Below are 27,017 nucleotides of genomic sequence, written 5' to 3' on the forward strand. Positions count from 1 at the left end.
AGACTATACATTCCATCGGTGTCTATTTATACTAGATAACTCTTCTAATGTCCAGTTGGTTGGCAAGAACGATGATGTGTTGGAGTCAGCAGCCTTTGGAGATTAAACTGAAAGCAGTTACACTGATGAAAGTGCATAGACGAAATGCATTCAAAAGAGGTCGATCCAGGTCGCCTTGTCTCACTCACCAATAAATATCATCCAGGCTATGCAATAGGACAAGTATGATAGACTCTCACTTTGCAGAGAAAACTCTTTGCACCATTGTAGGACTAAGATGGCGGCGCCCGTGCGTGCAGCGGCTCCATGCTCTCCGGTGTGGTGCTTAGTTCTTCTTTATTTTTATTTATTATGTTGTTTTTAGACACCAGACGGAGCAGATAATCTCATTGTGTAGCTACTATGCCATGACAATAAAGGCTTTCTATTCTATTAGGTGGCTCGACCGTCACACTTCACCATGATATTGTCATACAGGACAGAATTTATAAAAATAAAATAAACCAAAATGTTTTGATTCAGAAGCAACCAATTATAAACACATAACTCAATCACTCTCACACATGTACACAAAGCAAATGTACTGTATTATACATTTAATTCATGACAATCTTTTAAGTGTAAAGAGTTCAAATTAAGGCCCGATCAAATAGGAAGATACGTTTTCTTGAAATACTTGTCATATTTGTTTTTTCAACTGAAAACTCCATGCTACTATTTTTTTTCTTCTAATGGATGGATCCTTCAGCAGATTTAAGGTAGGATGGTAAATGTCCTATGGGAGACAACAGGGGACCACAGTAGACTAAATACTCATGATCTCTTTTGTTATCACTGGATATTACGAGACTGAACCGTGGGCACTGCAGCCTTACAGGCTTTATTTAGACATATGTTTCCCTTGCTCTTCTGAGACCGGTGGAGAATAAAAAGGGGATAATGTTGACATTCTCAGACAATTATTTCCTTTTTTCAGCAATTTTTCTCTGTCTTTATGTACTTTCTCTCCCACCTCCTTCATTTGAGCATTTCTGTGTATGTATAAACACAGATTCACAATCGGTCACATTATTACTATATTATTAATCCATTTGGTAAATTATCTCACACTTTGGGCAACATTCAACATGAATTTGAGTGAAATCAAAGCCTGCTGTCCTTTCAGTGACCTGAACCAAAACCTGTCCTCAATCCTGTTGCATCATTAATTGATGTTGGGTATATTTGACTTTAAAACTCACAGATCAGTTGAGTGATTGCATATTTCTTATATCACATTACATAATGCTACTGGAAAGTAACATGTACTCAAAATAAATTTTTTGGCACACAATCCTCATCCCATCCAAAAACATGTTCTCAATTGGATCTGATCACCAAAAACTTGGTTTTCTACATTTAGGCTCGTTTATATCTTTATGGACGTAGTGATAAGGAATATTATTCATTGAGTCAAGTCTCCCCTGATTGAAATGGAATTCAATTAGATTTAATTCCAACATTTTCCCAAGGTATAATCTATGTCTGCCGTTTTCCTCCTTATTTTTCTTTTCCCCTCTCCCTCTCTATTCCCATGTCTCTCCTCTATTTGTCTCATTCAGAACTTCATGCTCTCTCTATCTCTGTCTTTCCCAAACCCTCCGTCTCTCACACACAACAGCCTTGCTGAATTGTGAGTGCGGTTTTATTTTTTGTGCGGTGCCACTGCCACTGGGATTGAGAGATTTGTCTTTAATTGCAGGACCTCCCTTTATGATGGATGAAAAACCTCCACCCATCACAACCCCAAAACACACACACACACACACACACACACAAACACAATAATAATATGTATTAGTGAGATTGATGGAGTCTTTGCTATCTGGGAAACTTGATGTCAGCTCTTTAACTTTATGACAAAAGTACATGCAATAAGAATAAATTAAAACAACTAAAACTGAGTTCGGAAAAAAAAGGAGAAATAAGATATGAATGCAAGATGAAATGTAGTCTTTTGGCTGTTTTAGGCCTTTTGAATACTGATGATCACTGGCAAAATATTATGACAGAGAGGAGTGACTAAGGCACAGTACCATCCATCCATCCAGCTGCAGACAAAGGCCCCAACTCTTCCATTAAGTCGCAACACCTTCAGTATAATCATCCATTAATGCAGTGCTTCTCAATTATTTTCTGTTACGAGCCCCCCTAGGAAGAAAAAAACATTTTGCGCCCCCCCCCCCCCCCCCCAAAAAAAAAGACCACTCTTGTATCCTTAACATAAAAAGAAATATGAAAAACAAAGAAATATAGATCAACTTACAACAAAGAATAACTTTACTACCACTGATTTTTAGTCTAAATTGTGTGTGTAACAGTGAGAGAAAATGTGTCTTTTGGATAAATTTCAAATTGGATTGAACAAATCCAACGTCCCAATCCAATCACGTGCTGTTCATTCTATTTTAAATATTCATGTTTAATATTTCCTGTTGCACTAGTCCAAGTATTTTGTTTATTACTTGAATGTTCAAGCTATGCCACAGAAGTGCTCTGTTTAAGAGTTAAATGTTGAAATAAGATGATGAAATAAAAAATAAGGGACATCCTGGATACGTTTCTTCACTCTTCTTTAATTAAAAAAAATATATTATAGAAGTATCGGATCGGGACATCAGTATCGGTCTTGGTTCAAAATCAAATTACTCGGACTCAGGGGCAAAAAAACCTGATAGGGACAATCCCTAATACACACCAGTACTGTGAATGTCAGAGAAGTTTTCCCATCGGCATAATTTTCATTTTAGAGACACGCTGATTAATGGAAGACTGGTAAATTAAAACAGTTTCCTTAAAACACTTAATGAAGAGCAGGGAGTGAGTTCATGTTAAACTGAAGCACAGAGAGGTAATATCACAATATCACACACTCTTTAATGAACACTGGAGAATGCATGGTTATGTGAGCCCAGGAGCTTCAACTTGATTATTTTTTTAACCATTCTCTTGTATTGAAATTGAAAAAGCTACAGGGACAGGTTTTGACCTGTCACTGAACTTGTTACAGTATATATATTTTTTACAATCTGGCAGCAATGCAGGCAAGAAGTCAACCTCCTTTTCAAAGTAACATTTGGAAACCCTCAGATATTACAGCAGATATTTCTTAGCTCACATGCACTCTTGACTGGCTGTCCTTCAATATTTAATACATGGATTTATCGTTATCGTTCATGCCCAGACCCTTGTGCCAGATGGAGCATCATGTGGTTTTGCGCCCATTTTTAGCATTCCAGAATCATGTATAATTTATACGTCATAATCCCTGCTGTGTGGCGATCAGCTGATCACTAACCTCCAGTCATATGTATGCAGGTGTAAGGAGCAGACATTATTAACCTGTCCCTGCTTTGAGAGCTTCCCCTTTGATAGACCCATTTGCTATAAGTGGTCAATTTCTTGATTTATTGCATGTCTGAATCCAAATGTCCAGACTGCAGTGCTCTCAGACATGCACAGGCGTTTGCCTACATATTCTCAGGAAGTCTGCGGACTGTCCTTTTCAGTCCATAGAAGCCTCAAGAGGACTTTTTAGATTTCCATAGTCATGCTAGGGATGTAAACTTCACCAAATTCATTACGGACAAGTTATCATAAAACGGTAACAAATTAATAGAACGTACAGAAAGTTTAAGTACATAACTTCAAGCATGCAGTTACAAACAATTTTCAGCCACATCATGATGTAGAAGTATGTTGAAGTATAGCTTGCTGAGGTAATCATTATTCCTTATATAATTGTAGCCTAGAGGACAATCTGCCAACGGTTTATACAACACTGCAGTTTCATTGCCTCACATACAGTATATGTGATGTGATTATGGACATATCACAGTACAGCTGAATCCAAACAAAAGCTTTTCCATATCAACAATATAACATAAGATTATTTCCCACCTTTACGCTTTATTTGGATCCTAATTCATTTCAAAAGGAATAACAATTAAATCGCAAGATTAAAATTATCTTTGATGTCGTCATTGTCCTTCATGAAACATAGTGATATGACATGCAGATATTTTGTTCCCAACAGCTATATCAACATGATTGTCAATGCCATTTTGTAAAAGGAGAAAAATGGGAGAAAAAAAAATGCTAACATGAATAGTAAAGTAATGTTGAAGAAAAGTTCTGCGTTTAAAATGTACAGGCAAATGTATGACAATTGGATGATGATGTGTATATTTTCACATTGTGTGTTTGTAAAATGGACAAAAAAAATGCTATCTAATTCTGCTGATAGATGGTTATTTTGTGATGCACCTTGTAGATCTGAAATATATTTTTTTTTTATCACAAACCTAATGCTTATCCTTTAATTTAAAATGCCATTTTTATAAAGCCGGTCTTAGATATCTAATTGTTTCTCTCTTCATCTATGAATTGATTCTTAATTAGGCGTGCGCACACGCACACACACAGTATCTGACTGACTGTCACCAACACAATCCTAAATCAATAGAAGTCAGGTAAACAGCGGTGAGCAAATGAAATCCAAAGACCATGCTCTATTCCCAATCCTGCATCGATCAAAGCAGGTCGCCAGCAGGGTGGAGTCAGGACACCCATCTGTCATCCCTGTGGTACAGTCACAAAGTCACACCCTGACTGTCACAGTGTAAGTTGTCCTCTGACGATAGCAAGGAACTGTTATTTTTTGCTTGCTTTGTTTTCTACTACTGTTCTGGTCATCAGGTAATGAATGACCTGAAACCTGAAAGATCAGAATTATTAAAAGACCAATCAAATTCTGTCAAGGTTTGCAGTTTCCTTGAGGTAAATTTGATTACAGATTTAAACTAGAGAAGCCCTCAGAGAGCATAGACCTCCACCAAGCAGCTCATTCCCCATGGAATTGGATTTACACCATCCACATTGTGATCTGGATCATCACCAAAAGTTTCTAAATTGTTCTTGGCATCTTTATACACCACCCATGAAAAGTAAAAGTGAATCAGAGTTGATTTATGAATCCGGAAATTAGACTTTCAATGTTAAAATCTAATATTTTTACTCACTCCATTCTCACTCCATTGAGGAACACATTTTGAAGCTCCATTGACTGCAATGTTAACAAAAGATTCAAAGTGATCCACGATGTATTCTGGATCATCACCAACATCTAATCATCTGTTCCTGGTAACTTAAACAAGATCCGTCCGTAACTTTGAGAGTTACCTTGCGGACAGAGAGACAAACCAACACCGGTGAAAACATAACCTCCTCGGCGGATGTAAACTGGGATGAACTGTGGTTTGTGAAGAAGTTAATCATGACTTCCATCAGAAGTGAAACTTCACTTTCACTACCTTGTTTGGAAAAATGCTACTTCTGAAAACAAAGAGGAAGAAGCTGCAGCAGGACAAACTTTTATAGTCTGAGGCAAAGTAAACACCCCACTCTATATGGTTAAACATAAATAAAATTATGCATTTTGCCCACTGTGACCTTGGATGCTGCTTGCATACTATACTTGTGTAATTTTGTTTTTAGATAAATAAGACTAGGTGGAGGTTAAAAAAAAACAACTAACAGTTTCATATTTCTGAAGGCATTTAAGCTCTCAGTTTTCTCAACCTGAAGCCCAGAGCCTGAGACAAATGGGGACAATGAAAAGCCAGTGGGACTACACTTGCTATAATATTTGACTACTATCAGCTCAGTGCGATGATCAGGGCCATCCATCAATCCATCCATCCATCCATCAACTCATTGATTCCCACATAAGAGAACTCAACTATGCAAAATGGCTTTAACCCCACAGTCCTTTATATCTTTTCCTTTTAAAGAATGGAGTGGCTGAAGATAAATGTCATCGTTATAATGAAAAATAATAAAACAATGGTGTCACCTTTTCTTGGAGATACGACAGGAATGCTGAAGCAGAGTGCTTACGCCATTCAACATGTTTGCTCCTGTCACCACCTTATGTGTAATGCATTTAATTTGCCACGAGCTTATTGCAGCAACGCATTTATGTCATTTACCACAGGATAATGTCCATTAGAATGAAGGCCTCCGCATGGCGCAGGCACCCATCATGCATCTGCTGCAGAGCCTCCGCCCTGCTGTTGAATTAAAGCAATCTACTCTGGCACTAATGCAGGTTAATCTTTACCTTTATTGGATCGAAATATCACATTTGTCAAAGAGTCAAAGATGCTGTCTAATAAAAGACAGCTCTGTCTCAGACTGCTGCACTGTCCTTCAGCAGAACATGACGTCATGCTACTTTAGTGGTTTCTGTTTTACTTTTGAATCTCACACCTTTGCAATGAGAATCAATAATTCATGGTATAACATTGATGACATAATCAATTCAGTCGTTAAAGTCTACTTAAGGGCTGGACGAGGGAGGCCGAGGTGCGTTTATTTAAATGGTACCGGTGGATGCTTCAATTTCAAACAGTTATAAATCTGGCTCAGGCCAGGAAGATGCGGAACTGCTCAGCACAGATTTTGGGATGACAAAGGCTGGTCATCAGTTTGTTGTTTGGTCACCACTAGTCCAGCCAGAATGCTGACATCACCGCATCACGCTTTCCACCGACATGGTGACGGACAGACTGTTCCTGTAGCACACTCAGCTGGATGAAATTAAATTTTCCCGTTGAATGTCTTGATGAGTGTTGGCTATACTGGAATGACATTTGCGCCACACATTCTCATCCATCTCATGATAAATATGCTAACAGGCTAAACAAAAAGGTGAACACGGTAAGCGTCACACCTGCGTACAATTAGCACGACCACTGTGTCACTGTGAGCTAGTTAGTGCACCACCATAGTCTCACAAAACAGCTCAGCGTGGCTCTGGACTCTTAGTCTCATTAAAATATCTGGCTCGAATGCAGATTAAAGGAAAATGTGATTGCAAAATGAGGCAAAAGTGCTATCCCGCTATTAAGAAAGCTGTCTTTAAGGATTATGGCTATATCGCAGAGAATCTTTTTTTTAAACCCTTCATTTTGTGAGAACTATGAGTATAACAATGTAAATACAATGTATTCATTGATGGAAACGCGTCCTTTATTGCCAGCTTTAAAACCCACACTCCAGCGCAGCCCCATCTGCAAGCAGGATCACTGTGGGTTGAGGGCATCGACCTCGTCTCTTTTCAAGCTCCTCTCCTATCTCATTTGCTTAAACTGTTACATGTTACACCCCTCCACACAAGCTGCCTCATTCTCATCTGAGCTGACACAGACCACAGACATCTCTTTTTTTCTCCCTCTGCCAGCTCATACAAAGTATGCGTGGGAAAAACGAAGGGAAAAATCTTGGCTTTTTATATATCTATTTCTGTGAGAGAGGCAGGAGGCAGACTGGAATGTCAATGTGTGGCTCAGCAGCCACTCGACTGATCTGTGAAATCACAGCGATGGCTTCCCGGTGGTAGTGAACAAACATGCTTGCATAGAATATGTCAGTCGGTGCAGCCATAAACAGCTTAAATAAGACCAGGTTGCCAGGTAGAAGAATGCAGATACTGTATATACACTCATGTATTCCACATAGGCATTGTCCACCTCTGACGTATCCTACTATAGATCGGGAGTTCAATTAAAAGCTATGAGGAAGGGTTGATGGGAGAGTCAGCGCTCCATCAAAAGCAAAATTGTGACTAACATTTCAAACCAAAGAAAATAAAACGTTTATCTTCTTTTCTCTTCCTTTTTGTCCCATTTCAAATAAATGTGAATCTGCTACTCTGAAACACAAGAATCGGCCATTGTCAAAGCAAGATCGTACTGAAGACATACGAGGGCATCAAAAAGTCAATAGCAGGTGAATTCTGTGACAAAAAGAATGTTTTCTACTATAATGGCATTTCAAAGTAAATTCTATGTTGCTACTTGCGTGCATTTACTCAGTTCGTTTTTCATTCTGTGCAAAAATATTTTATTAAAAAAATCTAGAAACAATTAAACAATTTATCATAATCTTAAAATAATTTTGCTGGAGGACATATTTGATGACTGTTTTCAGTTCTAAAGGAATGCCTCACATCTCAGTGATCCTGAAGAGAGTCATTGAACAGACGTAATAAAACTGCACTGTCGTAACATAATGAGCATTACTTAAATTACATTCTCCACCATCAAGACATTCTGGTTGACGCATGCATAAACTCACTCATGAACAGTGTCACCTTTCGCCTGTTTTCACACGCTACTGTCTGAGAGACGAGGTGAGAGAGCTGTCAAAACTAACGGAAGGAGAGGAAGATATCAAGAGGATGGGGCGGGGAAGCCAAAAAAAACTGTCAGGAGACTGTAAGACAGAAGGTACAGAGAGGGAGGAAAATGCTTAGCTACATGAAACAGTGTGTGTGTGTGTTGAATAGCATAGTGTTTCATTTAGTGAAGGTCACTAGTGAAGGTCACGGAGAGAATTAGGATGATTGCAAACAGCTATTGCAAGGTTACTGAATGCTGAACACAGCATGACATTTAAATAATGTATACTATATATCATCAAGAAAAAGCAAAACAAGAAGATTTAGCTGGCAAAGTCTTCAAATTGTGAAAAGTATGATCTAAAATAAAAAATATAGAACTAAATATTCCAATAGGTTGACAGCATCTAGAATGGCTTGCAAAAAAAAAAAAAAAACTCTTTCATTTATTATTCAGCATAAAGTATGATGGGATACCTGGCCACCAGGTAGGGTGACAAGAGGGACTGAAATAAATAAAACATAACCATAGCTATGCATAAGTACGTAAGAGTGAAGTGTCGTTCATAATGTACACATGCAGAGCACAATGGATGTAGCATGCATGCAAATTGGTCATATCATAGATTGCGACTAGTATAATTGCACTTTTCTGACAAACAACTTTCATGGCAGACATGAATATTAATACAAACTATAAGTTAAGAAACAAACAAAAAAACAAGGAGGGACATTTTTATTGTCTGGAAGAGGGAGTGACTAGTAGAAAATGGGTGATTAAAACAAACCATTACTATTGTAGATAAAGGTGCATTTTAATGTGGCTGAATCTAAATTTGAAACCAACCTTGAGAGATTACCAAATTAACCCTTTTGAAACCCATTTAATCGTCATAAATCATTTATTGGTTAATTACTTATGCTGCACTTTTATTGACGAAAAATGTATTATCTTCTTTTGATTGCAGGAAGAAACCAGAGAACTGTTGCATGCAAACTCCCTGCAGGGTTTGAATTCTCATGACTAACACTGTAACTCCATGAAAGCCATGGTGTTTTTTGATGAAACCTTTTTCTTAATAGTTTGAAACTCATAACTATTGGAGGATGAAGTTTACAAATGCTGCTGGTCTGTTGCCATAAAGCCTAAATACAATGACACTGAGGAGGCACACAAAATATCAGATACACCTATGAGGAGAGCAAAATTCAAAGTAATCTAATTCCAAAATATTACACATGCAATGCATTTTGGTCACACCTTTAAATAATGAATCATTGCATAATGCAGCAGTTATTTTGACGTCTAAATGGAGGTGCACACACACGAGTCAGTTCAGATATGCATTAGGACTCCTTACCATTGCAAAGCCACTTCCAGGATGCACAACATTGTTTCATGTTGGCCTTCTGGGTTTTAAGATAACATGCAGCTGTCTGTCTGCTCGCCTGTCTGTCTGCTTTCAGTAGGAGACATCCTCCCTTAGCAAAGCCATCTGACTCCAGTATCTAATGCTTAAACAAGCCTGACTGGAAATGAGCGCAGACAAAACGGGATTGTCTGACCTGCTCGATCAATTAGGGCAGAGAGAACAGCAGAGAGGCAGACATGATAGCGATGCATGTGGTGGAGCACAGCTTTCAGCATCCTCAGAATTTTTATAAAATGTTAAGTGCATTTTAGAGAGCATGCCAGACAAAACATTAATCTCCAATGAAACCATATCCCGACCACCCCGAGTGCCCTACTTTCTCATGTAGAATCAAAGATCAAGACTGAAGTTAAGAGCTGAGAAGAAAAATAAGATGCTACTGTCTGCCAGACAGACAGAGTAAAGGAGATGCATTCCGAAGAGTCAGGGACGAATCTTAGCCATGATAACTCTCTTCTATCAAATATCTAACTCTATTTCACTTAAAAACAGAAGAACAGAAATGAAAACCACTCACACGCAGGGAATCGTGACTTTTGAGCCATTTGAATAAATGAAAGGGAAATATCAAACAACAAACGTTAAAGACAATTTTTGAACTGATTTGATTTTTAAAGGATCCCACGAATAAAAGTGTAGCAGCACCACTATTATAAAACTGATTGAAAAATCGTCATTCCTTACAAAATGCATTCTTCCTTCCTCTGTTTTCATCAAAATGTTAAATAAAATAAGATGCAAGTTTACAACTTGAGAAAAATATCAGTTCATAAGAAAGTCTCTGTACGTTGATTCCTTTGCCTTCGCACAACATATTCTGCAAATATTGCACTATAAATGCAAAATAATTTCAGTCCACCGAAAGTCCGGAGGCCTTTTAATTTGAAACAGATACAGGAAGTATTATTTTGCATTAATGGAACAGTGCTCTAACTCTATCAAGCTAAATGAGAGACAATGAAAATTATGCTTTATACCAAAATATTGAAGCTTGTATCGCTGCCAGCATAATCTGCACCGCTTGCTACTGATCGGAGATCCTACGGACTTTGCTTGAGTTGTAGAGTGGAGTTGTGTGGACATCCACTCATCATGCCAACACTACTGCAAAATAGCTTTAAGCTGCTTTCCCCCCTCCAACTACACCTGGTGCTGGTTCAGCCACGTGCCATGACAGTATTATATTTCAACTTTAGGAGAGCACACCTTAACAATGTTCCATCAGAGCTGACAGTTCTGGTAACTTTATGTGATAATTCAACGCACAGACCAAACAACAGATCGCTGGTGAATGATGTATTTGCCGGTGAGCCGTCTTTCCACTTTCACCCTTGGTGTAGCTCATGGGTGGGTTTTGGAAGTCTTGGAGACAAATGGTGTTAAGATACAGCATAGTAACACCACCATCATTGAGGAGTTAGTAAATTTACACCAAGGTTGAAAGGAAGAAGAGAGGAGGCTTTTGTCCCAGAGAGCTGTGATCAATGTTATACCCAAACATTGATCAATGTTATACCCAAACATTCTGTTGCAACATGCAGCACAGATATCCATCCACACCATCCAATGGTTTGAATTCGAATTGAGGCAGTTTGGGAGGCGAGTGGTGACTTACACTCGGACTGAATACGATGAAAAAGGGAAACTCTCTGTGTACCGGTGCAGTACCAGCTGTTTTATACTGAAACACATCACTTCTACACTAATAAAAAACGAACAACAGGAATATCACTCTGAGGTCCTGTAAACTAGCACATGTGTCTGCCCCCCGGCTTCATTGGGCTGGAGTCCAACCTGCAGTGCGTTGCATTTGAGCCAACTGGAAACCAGGCCATCACCAGCTGCAACAATGTGCAGAAGGTGAGTGAAACATCAGCACATGTTTCATGGAGAAAACAATAATATTGAGCTATAAAGAGGTGAATAACAAGAGGTTTTTAAATCAAACATGGCATGAAATATAATATGTTTTACTGTCAACCTTACATAATGGCCTCCTGCTATGTGGACGTTCAACTTTTAAATCTTTAAATGCTCGAAGCCTCTCCTAATCTCGTTGTATATCCACTATGCAATGACAATAAAGGCTTTCTATTCTATATTATGCATCTTTTTTCCATTAAAACAATTCTGCAGCCTTTGCTCAAACAAATATCCAACAATTCATAACTCTGTCCAAAAGTGTGACAGAGGAGCACCCTAATGGCCAATAAGTTTGGTGGCGGTGTAGTTGTGCAATATAATCCTGAATATTATATATTAGAAAAGTTCATTTTCTGCCAATATTAAATTTTATTTCCACGCTTTAGAGCAGCTAAATCCTTGATGCATGCCTTCATTTCCTGTCAGCTCTCCAACATCTGCGATACAATAAAAGCATATAAGAAAACAAACAAATATCAAGAAAGAGAACAAAAAATATAAAATTAATTACATTATACTAGGTGTGTTTGTATTGGCTTAGCGGCAACAATCATATATCTCTAGGGATGTCTCAGTTTAAATAATGCATCACTTCCTGTGACATTGGCACATCAATTTGTCACACTCTCTGTGGTCAGAGAGAATTGCATCCTCATGGACATTGGTTCATGTGGATACTTTCTCACTGGATGTTGAATTTGAACATAATAGACAGTCAAAATACAGTTGCTCAAACTCATTTTTATAACACTGAACTTGCTTTTGACTGCTTAGTGATTTTAGTCTACATTTATAATTTGTTTTTTATAATTCGTTTTTATTTAGTTTGATGTCAACCAGTGCTTGCTGAAAAAGGAAATAATACAGTATATAAAAAAATTACTGACTAGGTGACATGCGTCTTAACAGGTGAGGATTCCCATATATTTGCTTTTGACATCTAAATACAATAAAACCAAATGTAGTACAGACTGGGACACATTTCCCACAGTTACATCTGTTATTTCCTCTCTTGCGTTTCTCTCTGACCACAGAGAGTGTGACAAATGGATGTGCCAAAGCCTGATAAAGCACTGCGATTGCTCTGCTAGACACAAAGCTATTACAAGACTACGGTATATAGACAGGCCCAAAGAAAAATCCTGTTTCAATCAACCCCACATAATGTGGGAGACACAGAGATGTACAGCTGTTGATTGAAAGAGTCGGACTCTCGTCCTGAAGGAACAATGTCCCCTGCTACAGATATTGAATCGGTTAGAATCTCATAACATTAAAACATGAATTCAAATTTCTGTACAATTTCCTTTCAGTATAGTAAGAGTGGATCTCATGATTCTAGACAAAGACTGATTTTGAAAAGTGTCCACAAAGTAGTTTTCAGAGGAATATGTATTTAATGTCCTCATAGATGTGTTTCCAAAATATACATAAATTGTTTCGCCAAAAAAAGATTTTTCTTGAATGGACCAAACAGATAAATTAGCATCTTCCAAAGAAACATATCTTATCATATCTTAGTTTAACTTGAAAAGCACTCAGAGAGCGCAGACCTCCGCCAAACAGCTCATTTCCCTCCTAACTGGTTTTATACCATCCACATGGTGATCTGGATCACCATCAAAAGGTTCTAATTTGTTCTTGGTATCTTTATACAACAACCATGAAAAATAAAATTGTATTGGAGTTGATGTGTATTTTTAACAGATTTTTTACTCTGTAAATGGGATTTTCAAGGTTAAATTTGTATATTTTTTCCTAACATCATTCTGGGTCAGATCAGAATCAGAATCAGAATTCTGATTCTTGTTGTTGGATCAGAATCAGAATCAGAATTCTGATTCGGATCTGAAGACATTTTGCATGATAGTGAATATCAGACCCCTTTATGACCGTGAGTGTTGGTGAGTGAATTGGATGGATATTTTGCAATATATTATTTACATATAACTGGAAAATCTGGATTTCTTTTTTATCCAGATGGGCATCTGGATTGCTCTTGGATCTTGATGGGTAAAAAAAAATCTAGATCCATCCAGCAGTTTTTCCATAATCTTGCTAACAAAGAAACTTTAAACCGTAACAAATAACCTCCTTGGCAGAGGTAATTATTTAATCATTTATTCCACCCTGATGATTCCAGTGGACACTCTCTCCTCTACCACTTTTGTCAGCAAAATAATGTATAACAAGATATTTATTCTTCTGATTGTTTAATTGCTGAATGTGATCTAAGTCATGTTAAATGGGTGCAATTTGTTTGGTAATAATGGAAACAAATATGCTATAAATCATTGCGATTATTTTTCTTGATTAATAGGTCAAAAGCTATTGTGTTCTCTATAATGTTTTCTCAGCTTGTTTATGCCCATTAAAAGTATTTGGTAGGAGCTGCTCTTGATTGAGACCCAAATGATTACTGTACAGTCTAATAGTAATACTCACAATGAATGAATGATCATAATCAGTCATTTATTTGAGAAAAAATGAACCAAAGTACAGCATAAAATTTGTGGTATAAAGTTATGCGAGTTTTCAATCATATTTAATATCACCGCGTTTTTGTACACATATCACTGAGAATACAATTAGAAAGGAAACTTGTGTGTACAATGACAAAATGTGAAATGTTATCTAGGACAAAAAGGTGCATTATTTTGATCCAACAACAATCAGGAGACTAAATTCTTACCTCTTCAATATAGCTGTGGTTCATAACTCAGGAATACAAAATATAATTTTGCATTACAACAAGATCAAGAAGAAAATATGTTAGCTTTACTTATCTTTAGAAATAAGAAATTACATGAAATTTCATCATCCAAGTTAGAAATAAAAAAACAGTCAAACAGCAAAAATTACACTAAAAAACATCACATGGTGATTCAATTTAGTTATTCCAACCGGTGGAAACATTTAAACCGAGGCTTTGATTACTTGAGCTAATATTTCTGTTTCTTGCTCTTAGTTTTGCTCCATATTTGTCTCGGTTGTAATAAATTTTTGGTGCTGTCTGCTCACCATCCTGCTGGCACTGCAGTAAAATCATTGCTGGGGAAAATGCAGAGATGAGGTTCAGAATATAGTTGACATATGTCAGTGTGACTGGAATACATTTTCTGATGCTAGTCAAGTGAAACAGGCAGGTGTATGCAGCCTTACACAGATAAAGCACTGTGACCTTGGCCAGGTTTCCTCTAACTAGGACACCTCACTGTTCTTTTGGTGTGTGTGTGTGTGAGTGCATGTTCAGTTGTACAATGTATTTGTGGGTGTGTTTGTGATAATGAAAATACATTACAAAGGTTACTAAATTATTCAATTAGCCACAGTTACCGTCCTCTCCAAAACACACAGACCTGATAATTAAAGCGTGTAAAAACACTGAATAAAAAGGTTTCACATGAACATCTGTGCTTTTCCACTGCCAAATGAGAAACAGGAGGTTCAGAGAGAAACCAGTTTACACTGGAAATTCAACTGGTTTCTCTCATAAGATCTAAATGTCCAATAAATAAATACAATCCTTAATTGCTATTCATGTGAAAAGATGTGAAATTAATAAAGACAACCGAAATTAACAAAAACAAAAATCAAAGTGACAGTGATAGGAGTAGGCTTATGGGAAAATAGGCTTGTTAAAGCTCCATGAACTCCGTGCTATAGAAGTGTGATGGAGACAAAGGCACATTTAAATCCAGCAGGGACGTGTCCATTAGTCGCTTACTTCATATGGATGTGAGAGCTGATCTGCTGCTCCTTTTACTTCCAATGGAAGCCAGAGATTCCTCATTTGTGTGAGGCAGTCCGTCTGAATTACAGCATCGACTGTGGTGAGCTGGTGAGCATTCAACCTACCCGCCTGAGCAACTCAACTTGTCTGCACTGGGACCGCCTTCCTGGTCCAGCCAGGAAGTAAACTTTTCCAGCATCTCCCCACTCGGAGGGTTGCTGTAATGTCCATTGTAGTGTTTTACTATGAACACCTTTACATACAAATACTCTAGAGTCTAGACATTGTCCACCCCTTACCCAGACTGAGAAATTAATACCGTATCAGCCACTTTTAGTAAAATGTATGCCTGTATAGTATTATTTTATTCTAAAAATAGTATACCTGAAAGGATTTTAAAATACAAATAATAAGTAAGGTGTTATAAAGTAGATTTTTTTATTTTAATTTTTTTACATTTACACCTTTAAATGCCTCCATTGCGACCACATATTCTATCTTCTCTCCTTGGTTACCATCTCTTCACATATTCATGGTATATGCCAAAAGCCTCCGACCTCCATTGCTCTATCCCCCACCCTTCTTCCCGTTTGCACCCTTCCATTACTTTAATCCCTCCTACTTTCCCTCTCTTTTGCTACATCAAATTCAACGAATTCCACATATCGTGAGGGTTAGCCTGGAAAGCTGTCAGGATATGTTATGCTGTCAGGAAGATGCCAAGTGGGAGCACATAAGATATCGGCCGCCTGACAAGAAACAAGCCAATTAAGGAATCCCCCCGGCACTGCTTAAGCTCGGTTATGACAGAGGTCCCCAAGACGAACACTGGTGTGCTAAATCATACTACCTTTTTTATATTAGAGTCTCCATGGGGAGAAGTGGAGTGACTCTGGATTAGTCCCACTTTTTTCCTGCAGACAATCGCTATAGCAGCAGGCCTTAGAGAAGTTTATCCGAGCTATGAAGGACACTGTCATAGAGAATTAGCTCTCTCTCTGCTCCCCGTTGTTCAGTGCCATTCTCAAAGTCTAATAGTATTATGGATGGAGAATGTGCTTTGAGATAAGCTGTAGGTCACACGGTTGTAATCAATTATCACGGTTAAATATTGCAATAAAAAGATTAAGGATTAACATTGTGGGAAAGCAAAGAGGCTTCAGAGGATGTGAAATAACTATAGCCATCTGATTCAACTTTATATCCCTGATATATCACTTTCAGACACGGCCTCCTCTTTCTTTCTTTATTTCCCTCTCTTTTGAGCTTCATTTTTCTCAACTTCCACTGCTTCAAAACTCAAAGCCTGCATCTGACACAATTTCCTCTGAAATTGTTTTCCTAACCTGACAGACTGATTTCTTCTTTATGCTGGCCCCTGGCTGTCTGGACAAGTCCTGCTGTACTGGGAGACTGATGGGAGAAAGTTCAGTCATAACATGGTGCATTACCACAGAACGGCACAATGGAAGCCTGCAGAGGATTTATGTTTTTAAATATTAGCAGTAATTGGGGAAAAATTATGTTGTTTTTTAAACACTGACCATCCAATGATGCAGTGTGTTAATTTTCTTGATTGCCATGAAATATAATGAAATGACTAAAACCGACAATGTCTGTTTTCCAGTGCTTTACAACTTCAGTCAAATCCATTTAATATGATAAGTATTGCTCAAGAGATGTCTAATAATATCCTATATGATTTTAAAAATTGAAATGTTTCTGGATAATGTGTTGTCATCCCAATTAATTTTATAAATATAAATATTCTCATTGGAATCAGTAAATTATATTATCAATATACATCCTTTATTTACCCTGGAAGCTCCAGTTGAGATACAAGATCTCTTATTCCAGGGAAGCCTAGTCATAGATGAAAATAAATAATAATTAATCGCTTTATCATCTTTCTAGACATAGCTTCAGTACATTATAACCTCAACTCTCTACCTGTCCTCACAGAAGGCACCCATAATTTAAAAAGCTCATGAGGATGAGATTAAATCAGCAATACAGTACCTTCAATAAGAATATATGCATACAGTTTAGAAAAGAGCCCTGTTATCAGCAGGGCCGACAAAAGACTCAGAATTACTTTTTTTCTTTCGACTAAAAATGCTGTTTCATTAAACTTGTTGTGTAGTGTTCATTTTAATGGCTGTGTTCAATCTCATTTTCATTCAGCAGTACCCCGCATGATGTCCACGTCAAGTCCTCACAAAGACACACACATGCACACCCACACTGAGAAAAAATGCCTTATTCTGCGCTGAGCACTTGAGTGAAGTATCCAGGTTTCACAGCCTAATATTTGACCGAGCAGCGTTTTGGCAGCAGGAAACCAATGTGCTGGCGTTGTGCTCCCCGCTTACATGACACTGTGTTTATACGCCCCCGGTATATCTGACTTATTCGCTGTTTGGGATCTCTGACAATAGATGAAAGCAGATCATTCCCTGCTGTTATTATGGACGATCATCATTCTCTGTCATCCAACCGACCCACGCTCAGTTTAGCATCACAATATCAATAAGTGAAAACAAAAGGCGACATTAGAATTCTTAATCCCCTAAAGCTGGTTCATGTAATTTAATAAATAAGATGCTCTTTCTCTCTGCTCTCTTTCTGACCACCCACCTCTGGGAAATGACTCATGCATATTTCAGCAGTATGTCTGCCTATTCTGAGTGGAGCTTATCGTGGCTGCATGCAGACGCCAAATCAGCCCTCTTTTCCTTCTCCTCTGTCTGTCTCGCTCTTCCTCACTCAGCCTTGTGACGGCCTGTTCTTCATCTCTATTCAGCATTTCCCCAACATGGATGGAAAGGCTGAAAATGCAAATAGACATCTTTGACACAGGAAAACATCAAACAAACATCTCCAATACATTTCCAAAGGTATCTGGTAGCTTGTCTATCTGCTTGGAGGAAAAGGCTTGAACCTTTGAAGGCGAGTGTGTTTTCCAACTCTGTGAATATTCCCCTATTCAGTTAAGCCACAGAACGAAAGAAAAACTAATAAAAAAAAACCATCCCCAAAACACCCAATCCTCATGGTATTGATTTGTGGGTCATCATATGTGTACAAGGGTCCATTGTATGAGAGATGTATCTGTTCATCTCCAGGGTAAAGCATTAATGAGGGTAGACCAAGAACAGATCCTTAATTTATTGAGGCATCTCAGACTTTTGCTTAATTAAAACTATTCCCAGTCAACCCTGATAATCGCACATGGAGGATTTCACAGTCCAACACTGCAAACAAACTCTTACACTACTACAAACTTAGCCCTACCAGAAACCTTTGCCATAGCCACACAAATGGAAAGACTCGCACAAGATGGCAGAAGAAGGAGAATCATTAAACATATGTATATTAACATGACAAAAGCGCTGCAGTGATCCAGGTTTTAACCTGCTGTAAAGGAGAATGAAGATCTTCTTCGCTGTTGCAGAATAAGATTTTATATGGCGTATTAAGCACACCTGACTATAAGCCGCACCCACTAAATTTAAGTACACATATAAGTAGCACCTATCTATAAATCTATAAGCCGCAGGTGTTCACGTTGGAACATGAGATATTTACACAGACCCTTTTTTTTACTTTGAATTAAATAAATGCTTTTTTCCGAACAGCGCCCTTAACACGGCAAATACAGTAGTCTACCAGAAAAGTCAATGATCTCTATCTTCATCTTCCTCCTGCACACTAATTAATAAAGTAGTCTTCAGTGTCTGAATTGTACAGCCTCAAAATGAGTTTCACATGAACTCAGTCTCTTTTGTCGCTCTTAATATCACTTCCAGTTCTTCACGCTGTCGTCTCCAACGTCTCACCATCAATTCATTGATGACAAGCTTACGTTCAGCAGTCGTTCCCTTCCTCGGTAGCCAGATCGATCGTCTTCAACTTGAAAGCTGCATCATATGCATTCCTTCATGCGTTTTCCACGAGGAGGGTGTGTGCAGACCTGTTTGCCACTAATCAAGGAAAAGTGGATTATTTTAGCCATTTAGAGCATTGTGAGATAGAAAAGCATATTCCATATCATCGGGGCTTCACATAAAAGACAAATATATATTGGAACTGATATTCTTGATAATTCTTGTTGGCTTATTCCTGCCACTCTGAACTTACTAGCAATTTTGGAGTCTGGGGAAATATCCCTGAACACTGAGAATGCCAGAGACCGATTTAATTTACCGATCAGGAGTGCAAACGGTGTTTCTGCCATCATAACTTCCAGCTCCGGTTTAATTCTCGGTAGCATCCATGTATTTAGTGAAATTTAACGGCGTAATCCAGCTGAGTTGTCTCTTATTTTGCTGGTATTTTCCTTTTTTTCCCCATTTCACAATGTCTCCTCATCCAGAATGGCCGGCATCGATTATGAGGAGACATTAACCGTGAAGCGGTTAATACAAATACAATGATTGTTTCGTTTAGATTTACAGATCCACCTGAACTCCTTCTTGCCTTATTTTCTCACTTTTGAAGCAGCTTCACGCAAATCTACAACCTTTCTCATCCTGATGTTGTTTGTAGTTTAGAATATTTGGTTGACATGTGACCATTTGTTGAATATGGCTGAATTAAGTTTGGATAACTGTCGCACATATGCGTACCGGTAAACAGGATTGTGTGTGCATGAAGAGCAAAATGGCTGAAGAATTTACTGAGTGTGTTTGATGTAATTTGAATAATTTTATGGGTCAACTGTGACCTGTGTGATAATTTAATTTGTCTGATGTGACAAGGCTAAATGTATTGGCTGCATATTAGCCCGTAAAAATCCATAAATTAGCCGCATCGTTGTAAAAGCCGCAGGGTTCAAAGTGTGGGCAAAAACGTTGCGGCTTACAGCCTGGAAAATACGGTATACCGGTATATTATATTTTATTGGCTGTGCATGCGAAACAGAAGTTTGTAGATGGTGAGACGAGCCTAACAATGTTACAAACCAGCTAAAATAGAAGACGGCACCATCAAAGTGCGTGTTTTAGAGTTCGTATTGCAACACTTAGTAATTTACCTTATTAAGATGTTGTTGCTTTTTTATTGCTTGTTTGCTGGTCTTCTTATTATTCAGTGTTAGTCAGTGTAGCTGCATGAGAGGGAGCCATGATGACCAGTGGGTTGAGGATAAACCACTGGTATCCTCAGCATAACTCCCTACCTAAGCATTTTTGCAGCAAACCCACAAACATGCTGAAGCAAAACACACACTGCTTCCTGTTTTTTTTCATGCAGTCTTTAAGAAGTGCTCTGGGTACGACTGACTGAAATGAATTTATCCATTTATTTTCCTGGAACTCGAACCAATGTGCAACTCTGATAGGCAGCCACAAGGTGTGCTGCTGTATCGCCTGATACCAGGCTGTGTCTAATATGGTGGGGATTGAGTTCCTCTTGCTGGCTTCCAGGTAGTGAGGGGGATTTAAACTATTTTAGCTCCCCAGATCTTCACACCTTCCCTCAGGCCCTCTCACCTCAATCCGTTAAATATTAATGGTGAATCGGTGGGTCGTGGATGAGTGAGGAGGGGCGAGGTCCGACAGCTCAATCATCGAGGCAGCAGCCTCCCTCCCTCCCTCCCTCCCTGTTCTCTTCCCTGCTACTTTAACGCTGTGGGCAGCTGTCACCACGACCTACATGGTGTAATCACCTCCATAACCCACCAAGGGCCTTGCAGCAAGAGATAGAGACATAGAAGGGGCGGGGGGAACTTAGGGGATCTTCAAGCAGAGGATAATTTAAGTCAAACCCCGCATAGAATAACTATGAAGCCGTGCGGATAGTCAAGGATGGAAAAACACTACAGAGCTATAAAGTAAGGCATAACACCTTTTATTGAATAAAGTACTTATAGCACGGCTCTCAGACACTAAAATCAAACCTCAAAGCAGAGTAAGGGCTGTTAGTAGGATCGTTATTTCCCCTCGTTTGGTATTCTCACAGCCACCTAACAGCCCAAGCCATGCTTTTGTTCATGAGGTGAAGCTGTGTGTAAAATATATCAATCAACAGTATAGTGGTTGTATAAAGAATGGCATAAAATAGTACAAAAACACCGGAGTCCAAAAATGACACATGTCTGCAGATGGGTCTAACTTCACGTTCAAATGCATTTAGGCACAACTCCCTCCTTGTACATACAGTATGTTGCCCCTTGACAAAATATACTTACTTTGAAGCATTTGATTAAAAAAAAAGAAAAGTATGACACACCACTTCAAATTCCTGCTGGGAAGAGCGTTCAACCAGCGCAAATCTTTGCAAATACCTTTCTGAATGCTACAGATGCCAAACATTTGCACGGTTTAAAAGGAAGAACTTCCTTTAGCGAGCAGTTGAAACAGGAAGTGATGTATATCTCTGCTATTGACTGTGCATTTCAAACTAATTGTTGTCATTGATTCTTGGATATGACAAGGCTGCACCATAAATGTAAAAACCCTATTCCACATACTAAACTTTGTGGATGTAGAGCCATTACTTTGGACATGCATATAATAAAATTATGCATTAAAGCTGCTCTTTCATACAACAACAAATCCACATCAGAATAAAAATGCCTGATCATACTTTTTTTCAGCACTGAATTATAATAAAAGGTTGCCTCGCTGCAGTATACCATTAAATAAAGCATTTAATTTCTAAAAATGCTAAATCAATTGAGATTTTATTGCCACAATTGACTGTATGCAGGACAAAGTTCATGTTCGTCACCGGCTGTCTGTGCAATCTGTGTTTGCATGAACCACAACTCATCTATAACCAAATTGCCCTCCGAGAGACAAAATCAATAAAAAGTATTTACTATTTACTATCTATACACATTCCCTTTAATTGTGTCACTCCCTGCTCTGTTGTGGTTAAAATGCCATATTCTGTGCATATTATGCCAATTATAAATGAAAATACATAATTTGCGATGACTAACACATAATCAAGGCAAGTTTTAGCAGTCTGTAAGTGTCAGTGGAGAGTTAAGTGAGAAAACATATGTGAAACAGCACCAACATATGTATACTGCAATGCTGTATCTGTACATTGGATGAGTACTTGGCGCATATATATTAGTGTAATGTAGAAATTTGATTTCTAGTATGAAAAGATCTGGTTGAGGAACTGGAGTCGGTTACTCCCGAAACAAAGTGGGAATATCATTTTTGGGAAGCAAACAGGGGAATTCAGAATAAAGAATAATTCAGAATAAAGAATAGCACATGCAATCACCATTTCTGTGGTAACCGAGGGTGAAATGGAGACTTGGGAGTTTTAGAGTACACATATTTTACAGAATCCATTGTAACAGAAGACTTAGAATGAGGCACACAAGAAAGTGAGCCCAAATGTAAAAGTCAAGTAGCCCTCCTTACCCTATTTATAGGATACGTCTTCCACCCAAGCTCTCCAAGCACAGACGTTGTATCCAGCAGCACAACTGAAATGGGGAAAATAGGAGGAGGGGTGAAAATACAACCATTAGCAATCTGTCAACACACAAAAAAGTCCTATTTTCACACTGGAATTGAAACATCAGTCATAAACGTGTTCATTTAGACATTTTATATTAAAATAAAATACTTTTGGAGATGCATATTTATGAGCGAGGCAGCATTAACAGCAATATCAACATTTTTTGCCTCTTGCAACAGAATTTGGTGACTGATGGATTGCAGTCGGATTGCTGTCAATGGTCTATTCCTCTTCAGCCGTCCCATTCCCCACAGCTTTAGCTCAATTCCACTCACAACAATATGCTCTTTTTCTGTTTAGTGTCAGGCCTGTTCTTGAGAAATAATCAGAGATATATCCCCCCCCATCTCGCCTTGTGCCGTGGAATATACGACCCATTATGTCAAATCTTCATCAATACCCTGTTATGGTTTTATCTATGTAAAATTGAGCTTTGAGTTTAACACACAGTGACATCAATCTTGTTACGTCATCATATAAATGATTATTGGTTTAATCTGACCTTCCGGGCAGTGGTAAAAACAAAGCGATTTCACCCTAGAGCACATTGTCATCCTTGACAATACTTTGTCTTGCTCTCAAGGACAGTTGATTTAATAATTCAGGAGGAAAGTATCTCTGTAAGTGATAAGTGATTTACAGTGAGAAGGAGGAATGGTTTCCTGACTTTACCTGCAGTGTGAAGCCTTCAAAACATCAGTAAATAATAATTAAAAAAGGTTGTACCTACATTTGAGACAACATTGGGGAATTGACAGTAGACACACATCCTGTTGGATTTTCAATATCCATAAATATTACATGGAGCCCATCCAGTCACCTTGTAAAATGTGAGAATGAATGCCATATGCGACTATGCAGTTATATCCTAATTATGTGTTGAATATAACTGATATTAAGGATGACAGTGGCAGCAGTAGTAAAAAAAAAAAAAACACCTAGACCTGAGAGTTTTGTTTGAAACAAATAATCATTGTTGAACTTCATCATTCACCACAATACTCATTTTCACACATGTCCTCAAGCAGCCATCGACTTGGATCTTAAATGTCAGTCAGCAAACCACACATGCTTAGCACCAACAGAGATTTCTGAATAATCATAGTATATTCTTCGACTTGGGTAATTAGCTTTAAGTATCAGTCATGAATGTCCATTTAGAGATTTGTAAGTGGTCCTTTGGGGGCTCATTATGCCGACACAAAACTTTATCAATGACAATATTTCCTGAATAAATCCCCATTAAAATAATCACTCCAGGGAAAATAGTTACTTCAAATGAATGTGATAGAGGAGCTAGTATGTTCAATGTTCGATAATTTTAGAATTATAATCCCAAGTTAAAACTAGAAAGACAATCAGAGATTGCAGACCCTCGCCTCCAAAAGACTATTCGATCTTGTGAGACAGTAAACAGGGCTTCCGGATCAGAGGGGCCAAACCTGCTCTAGCTTGCTGCTCCGGAACGTACTACAAGACTCCTTCTGGACTCTTTTTCCCATCATGCCATTCGTGTCCCTCCCTCTTAAAGTGGCAGTTTACAGCACAGGCACGATTCCAGATGTAAAAATAATTCTAGAATCTGGATCCAGATCCGGATCAACGCCATTCTCGGGGAGGACCGAGCCACGGACAGAAGCTTGCTTGTGTAAAATATTCAATTTGATTGGGTTACTAGTTTTCGACTTATGCGCTCGGACGGACAAACAAACAGACAGACAAACAAACGCACCCAATTACAATACCCTCGCCTCCTATTCGGCGAGGGTAACAAAACTTATATTTGTATCCGTGACTGTGAAAATTAATGTAGTCTGATGTCTGTCAGAGACAATTCTGTATATTGTGCCTCTACTTCCACTCAGAGCTGGTTGACCTACACCAGGGGTCGGGAACCTTTTTGACTAAGAGAGCCATAAGAGAGCAAAAGATTTGGAAATTTATTTCAGTGAGAGCTGTATAATATATTTTAAACATGAATTCAACTAAATGTCAGTATAATAAGCCTCTGAACGTTACGGACTACCAGAAAGCAGAGAACAGAGATAGTTGAATTTATCATTGACTGAAATAAATTCAACACAAAAAACAACCTGGAGCTGCACACAGGACGAGGGGCGGCTGGAGCCCAACGTAATATATATAAAATAATACACAGCCGAGAGAAAAACCAAAAAGCAAGTGTTGCCCTCTTGAAGCAAACGCAGGGCCCCGTCTTTTTCACACGTTTATTCCAAAAGAAGGTCCCAGGTAAAAATACATTAAAATAGCCAGTAACCTGGAATTAAGGTGGAGCCAAACAAAGTCCACTCTTGCCACCGTGCACACAGCTGGCCACGCCACACCCACCCCTAATGACGGGATGACGGCCTACTTTTAAAGTGGCAGCCCAGGCTCAGGGCTGAACCGTGGCAGCGCACTTCCGCTCTGTGATTTTTCACAATAAAATGTCAGCCGTGCAAAATGCCCCTGCAACACAAGCTCTACTAACAGGTGGCGACAATCAAGAAAATATTTAGATCAAAAATATTTTCCTAATTGGCTGAGTGCACTCGACAGTGCAGCTCCCGGGCAGGGGTCAGTGGGGTCATTGAGCCTGCAGGAACTGCTTTATGCATGAGGTGGGGGGGTGCTTCAGGGAGACAATATGCAAGCTTCAAAACAACAGTGATGTAAAATGTAACATGCTGCCAGTACTAATGGGGGCTGTCATATTTGCTGTTCTTCTGAAGCAAGATCCCAGACTGTGACATTTTGTTTGTTGACCCCCAAATCCAATCATCATTTCCAGTGTGAAGTAAACGAAGTCAGTGGCACTATGAGTCAGAACTGCTGCTAAAACCATTTTTTCAGAAGTTCTCAAACACCGACATCCACAAACTGTCCTGTGGCAGGCATTCAAACATGTATATAAAGAAGGTGAGGGGTGTTTGTGAGATTCAGGGCCAGACACACATATACAGTGCATACAGCTAAACATCTTAGCACTGATTGAGGCTAATTTATTAGCAAACTCTTATGACACATTCAGTAAACATGGATAGAAATCAGGATTCGTTTATAGTAGTCTCTGTTCACTCTCTGAATTTAATTCAGTGTTCACTCTCTGCTTCTACCAACGACTGAGGGAAAAATCTTTATGCCCGCCATGTTCAACACGTCCACTTCTCTGCTGCTGAAAACATAAGGTCAGTGAAAGTGAATAAAATGTATAATAGTAAAGTTACTATTATAAACCTAGCGGTACTGTATCACAGCGTCACTGTCACGGGCCGAGGCAGGAAAGAACCCAAACGCACGACAGATCCGAAGGGGCAGGCAGAGGGAAGGTCCAAACAACAGGCAGGGGTCACAAACCAGGAAATCCAAACAGCCGGGCAGACAGATCCCAAGGGGCATGCGAAGAGACAGAGTCCAGGAATCCAGCAGGGTCAGTACACGGGAGGTCAGGCCGAAGTGCTGGAAAGTAGGACGCATCACTGACAATCCAGCGGGGTTGTGGTGTGTAAGCAGAGTATATGTAGTGGCCGGGCTGATTGCTGATGTGGTGCAGGTGATAACGGGAACACAGGTGATGGGGATGAGCTGATTGCGGGAGCAGAGGAGAGGGGAAGACAGGGAGAGATAGTGGGGAAATGACACCGGCCCGCCTCAAGGCGTGACAGTTACAAACAGAATACACAAGTAATAATGCAATAAAATCTGCAAACTCTGTTGAAAGTTTTAAATATAAAAGCATAGCCTCTCTTCTCAACAAAGGAATGTCAACTTGCACTGTCCACAGCCAATCCAGAGCCAGAATGCCTGTCCCAACTCCCCTGCTGGCATATTGGCTATTTCTCCCTTAACTTTTTTTTTTGGCACTAATGGAAATGTTTTAATGCTGGACCCTGACATGTTACTAACAAAATGTAAATGTACACGAAAAAGAAAGAATCATGCAGCACTGGAGACAAACAGCATTACAAACAAAAGGAGATTGGAATTGCATGAATAGATCTGAAAGCGTAAAGTCTGTGTTAATGTCATATGTCAGAGGTTTTTGTCCTTATCTCGATGATTAAATGTGCAACAGAGGTTGTTTTATTACACCCGTTCACTGACAGAGAAACTAGATTAGCAGTCGTTTGTAGTTTGTAGCAGGAGTTTGATTTAAAAAGAAGAAAGTGTAATGGAGGTTATACTGATTGTTCTGATTACTAACTAGGATGTTCATAGTTGC

At 38.8% G+C, this 27,017-nt stretch overlaps 1 protein-coding gene across 1 annotated transcript in view; it reads right to left on the reverse strand.

Annotated features, from left to right (window-relative positions):
- LOC137902425 (ephrin type-A receptor 6-like) overlaps window positions 1-26,272 on the reverse strand; it is a 123,438-nt gene extending 97,166 nt beyond the window's left edge. Inside the window, exons 1-2 of the mRNA XM_068746510.1 lie at window positions 26,095-26,272; window positions 22,696-22,760 (exon numbers count right to left, since the gene is read on the reverse strand). Of these exons, the coding sequence (XP_068602611.1) occupies window positions 22,696-22,760; window positions 26,095-26,272 (243 nt within the window). The remainder of the gene's footprint in view (window positions 1-22,695; window positions 22,761-26,094) is intronic.
- Between the last annotated feature and the right edge of the window lie 745 nt (window positions 26,273-27,017).

This window comes from Brachionichthys hirsutus, chromosome 12 (genome assembly GCF_040956055.1).
Source record: "Brachionichthys hirsutus isolate HB-005 chromosome 12, CSIRO-AGI_Bhir_v1, whole genome shotgun sequence".
NCBI classification, from domain to species: domain Eukaryota; kingdom Metazoa; phylum Chordata; class Actinopteri; order Lophiiformes; family Brachionichthyidae; genus Brachionichthys; species Brachionichthys hirsutus.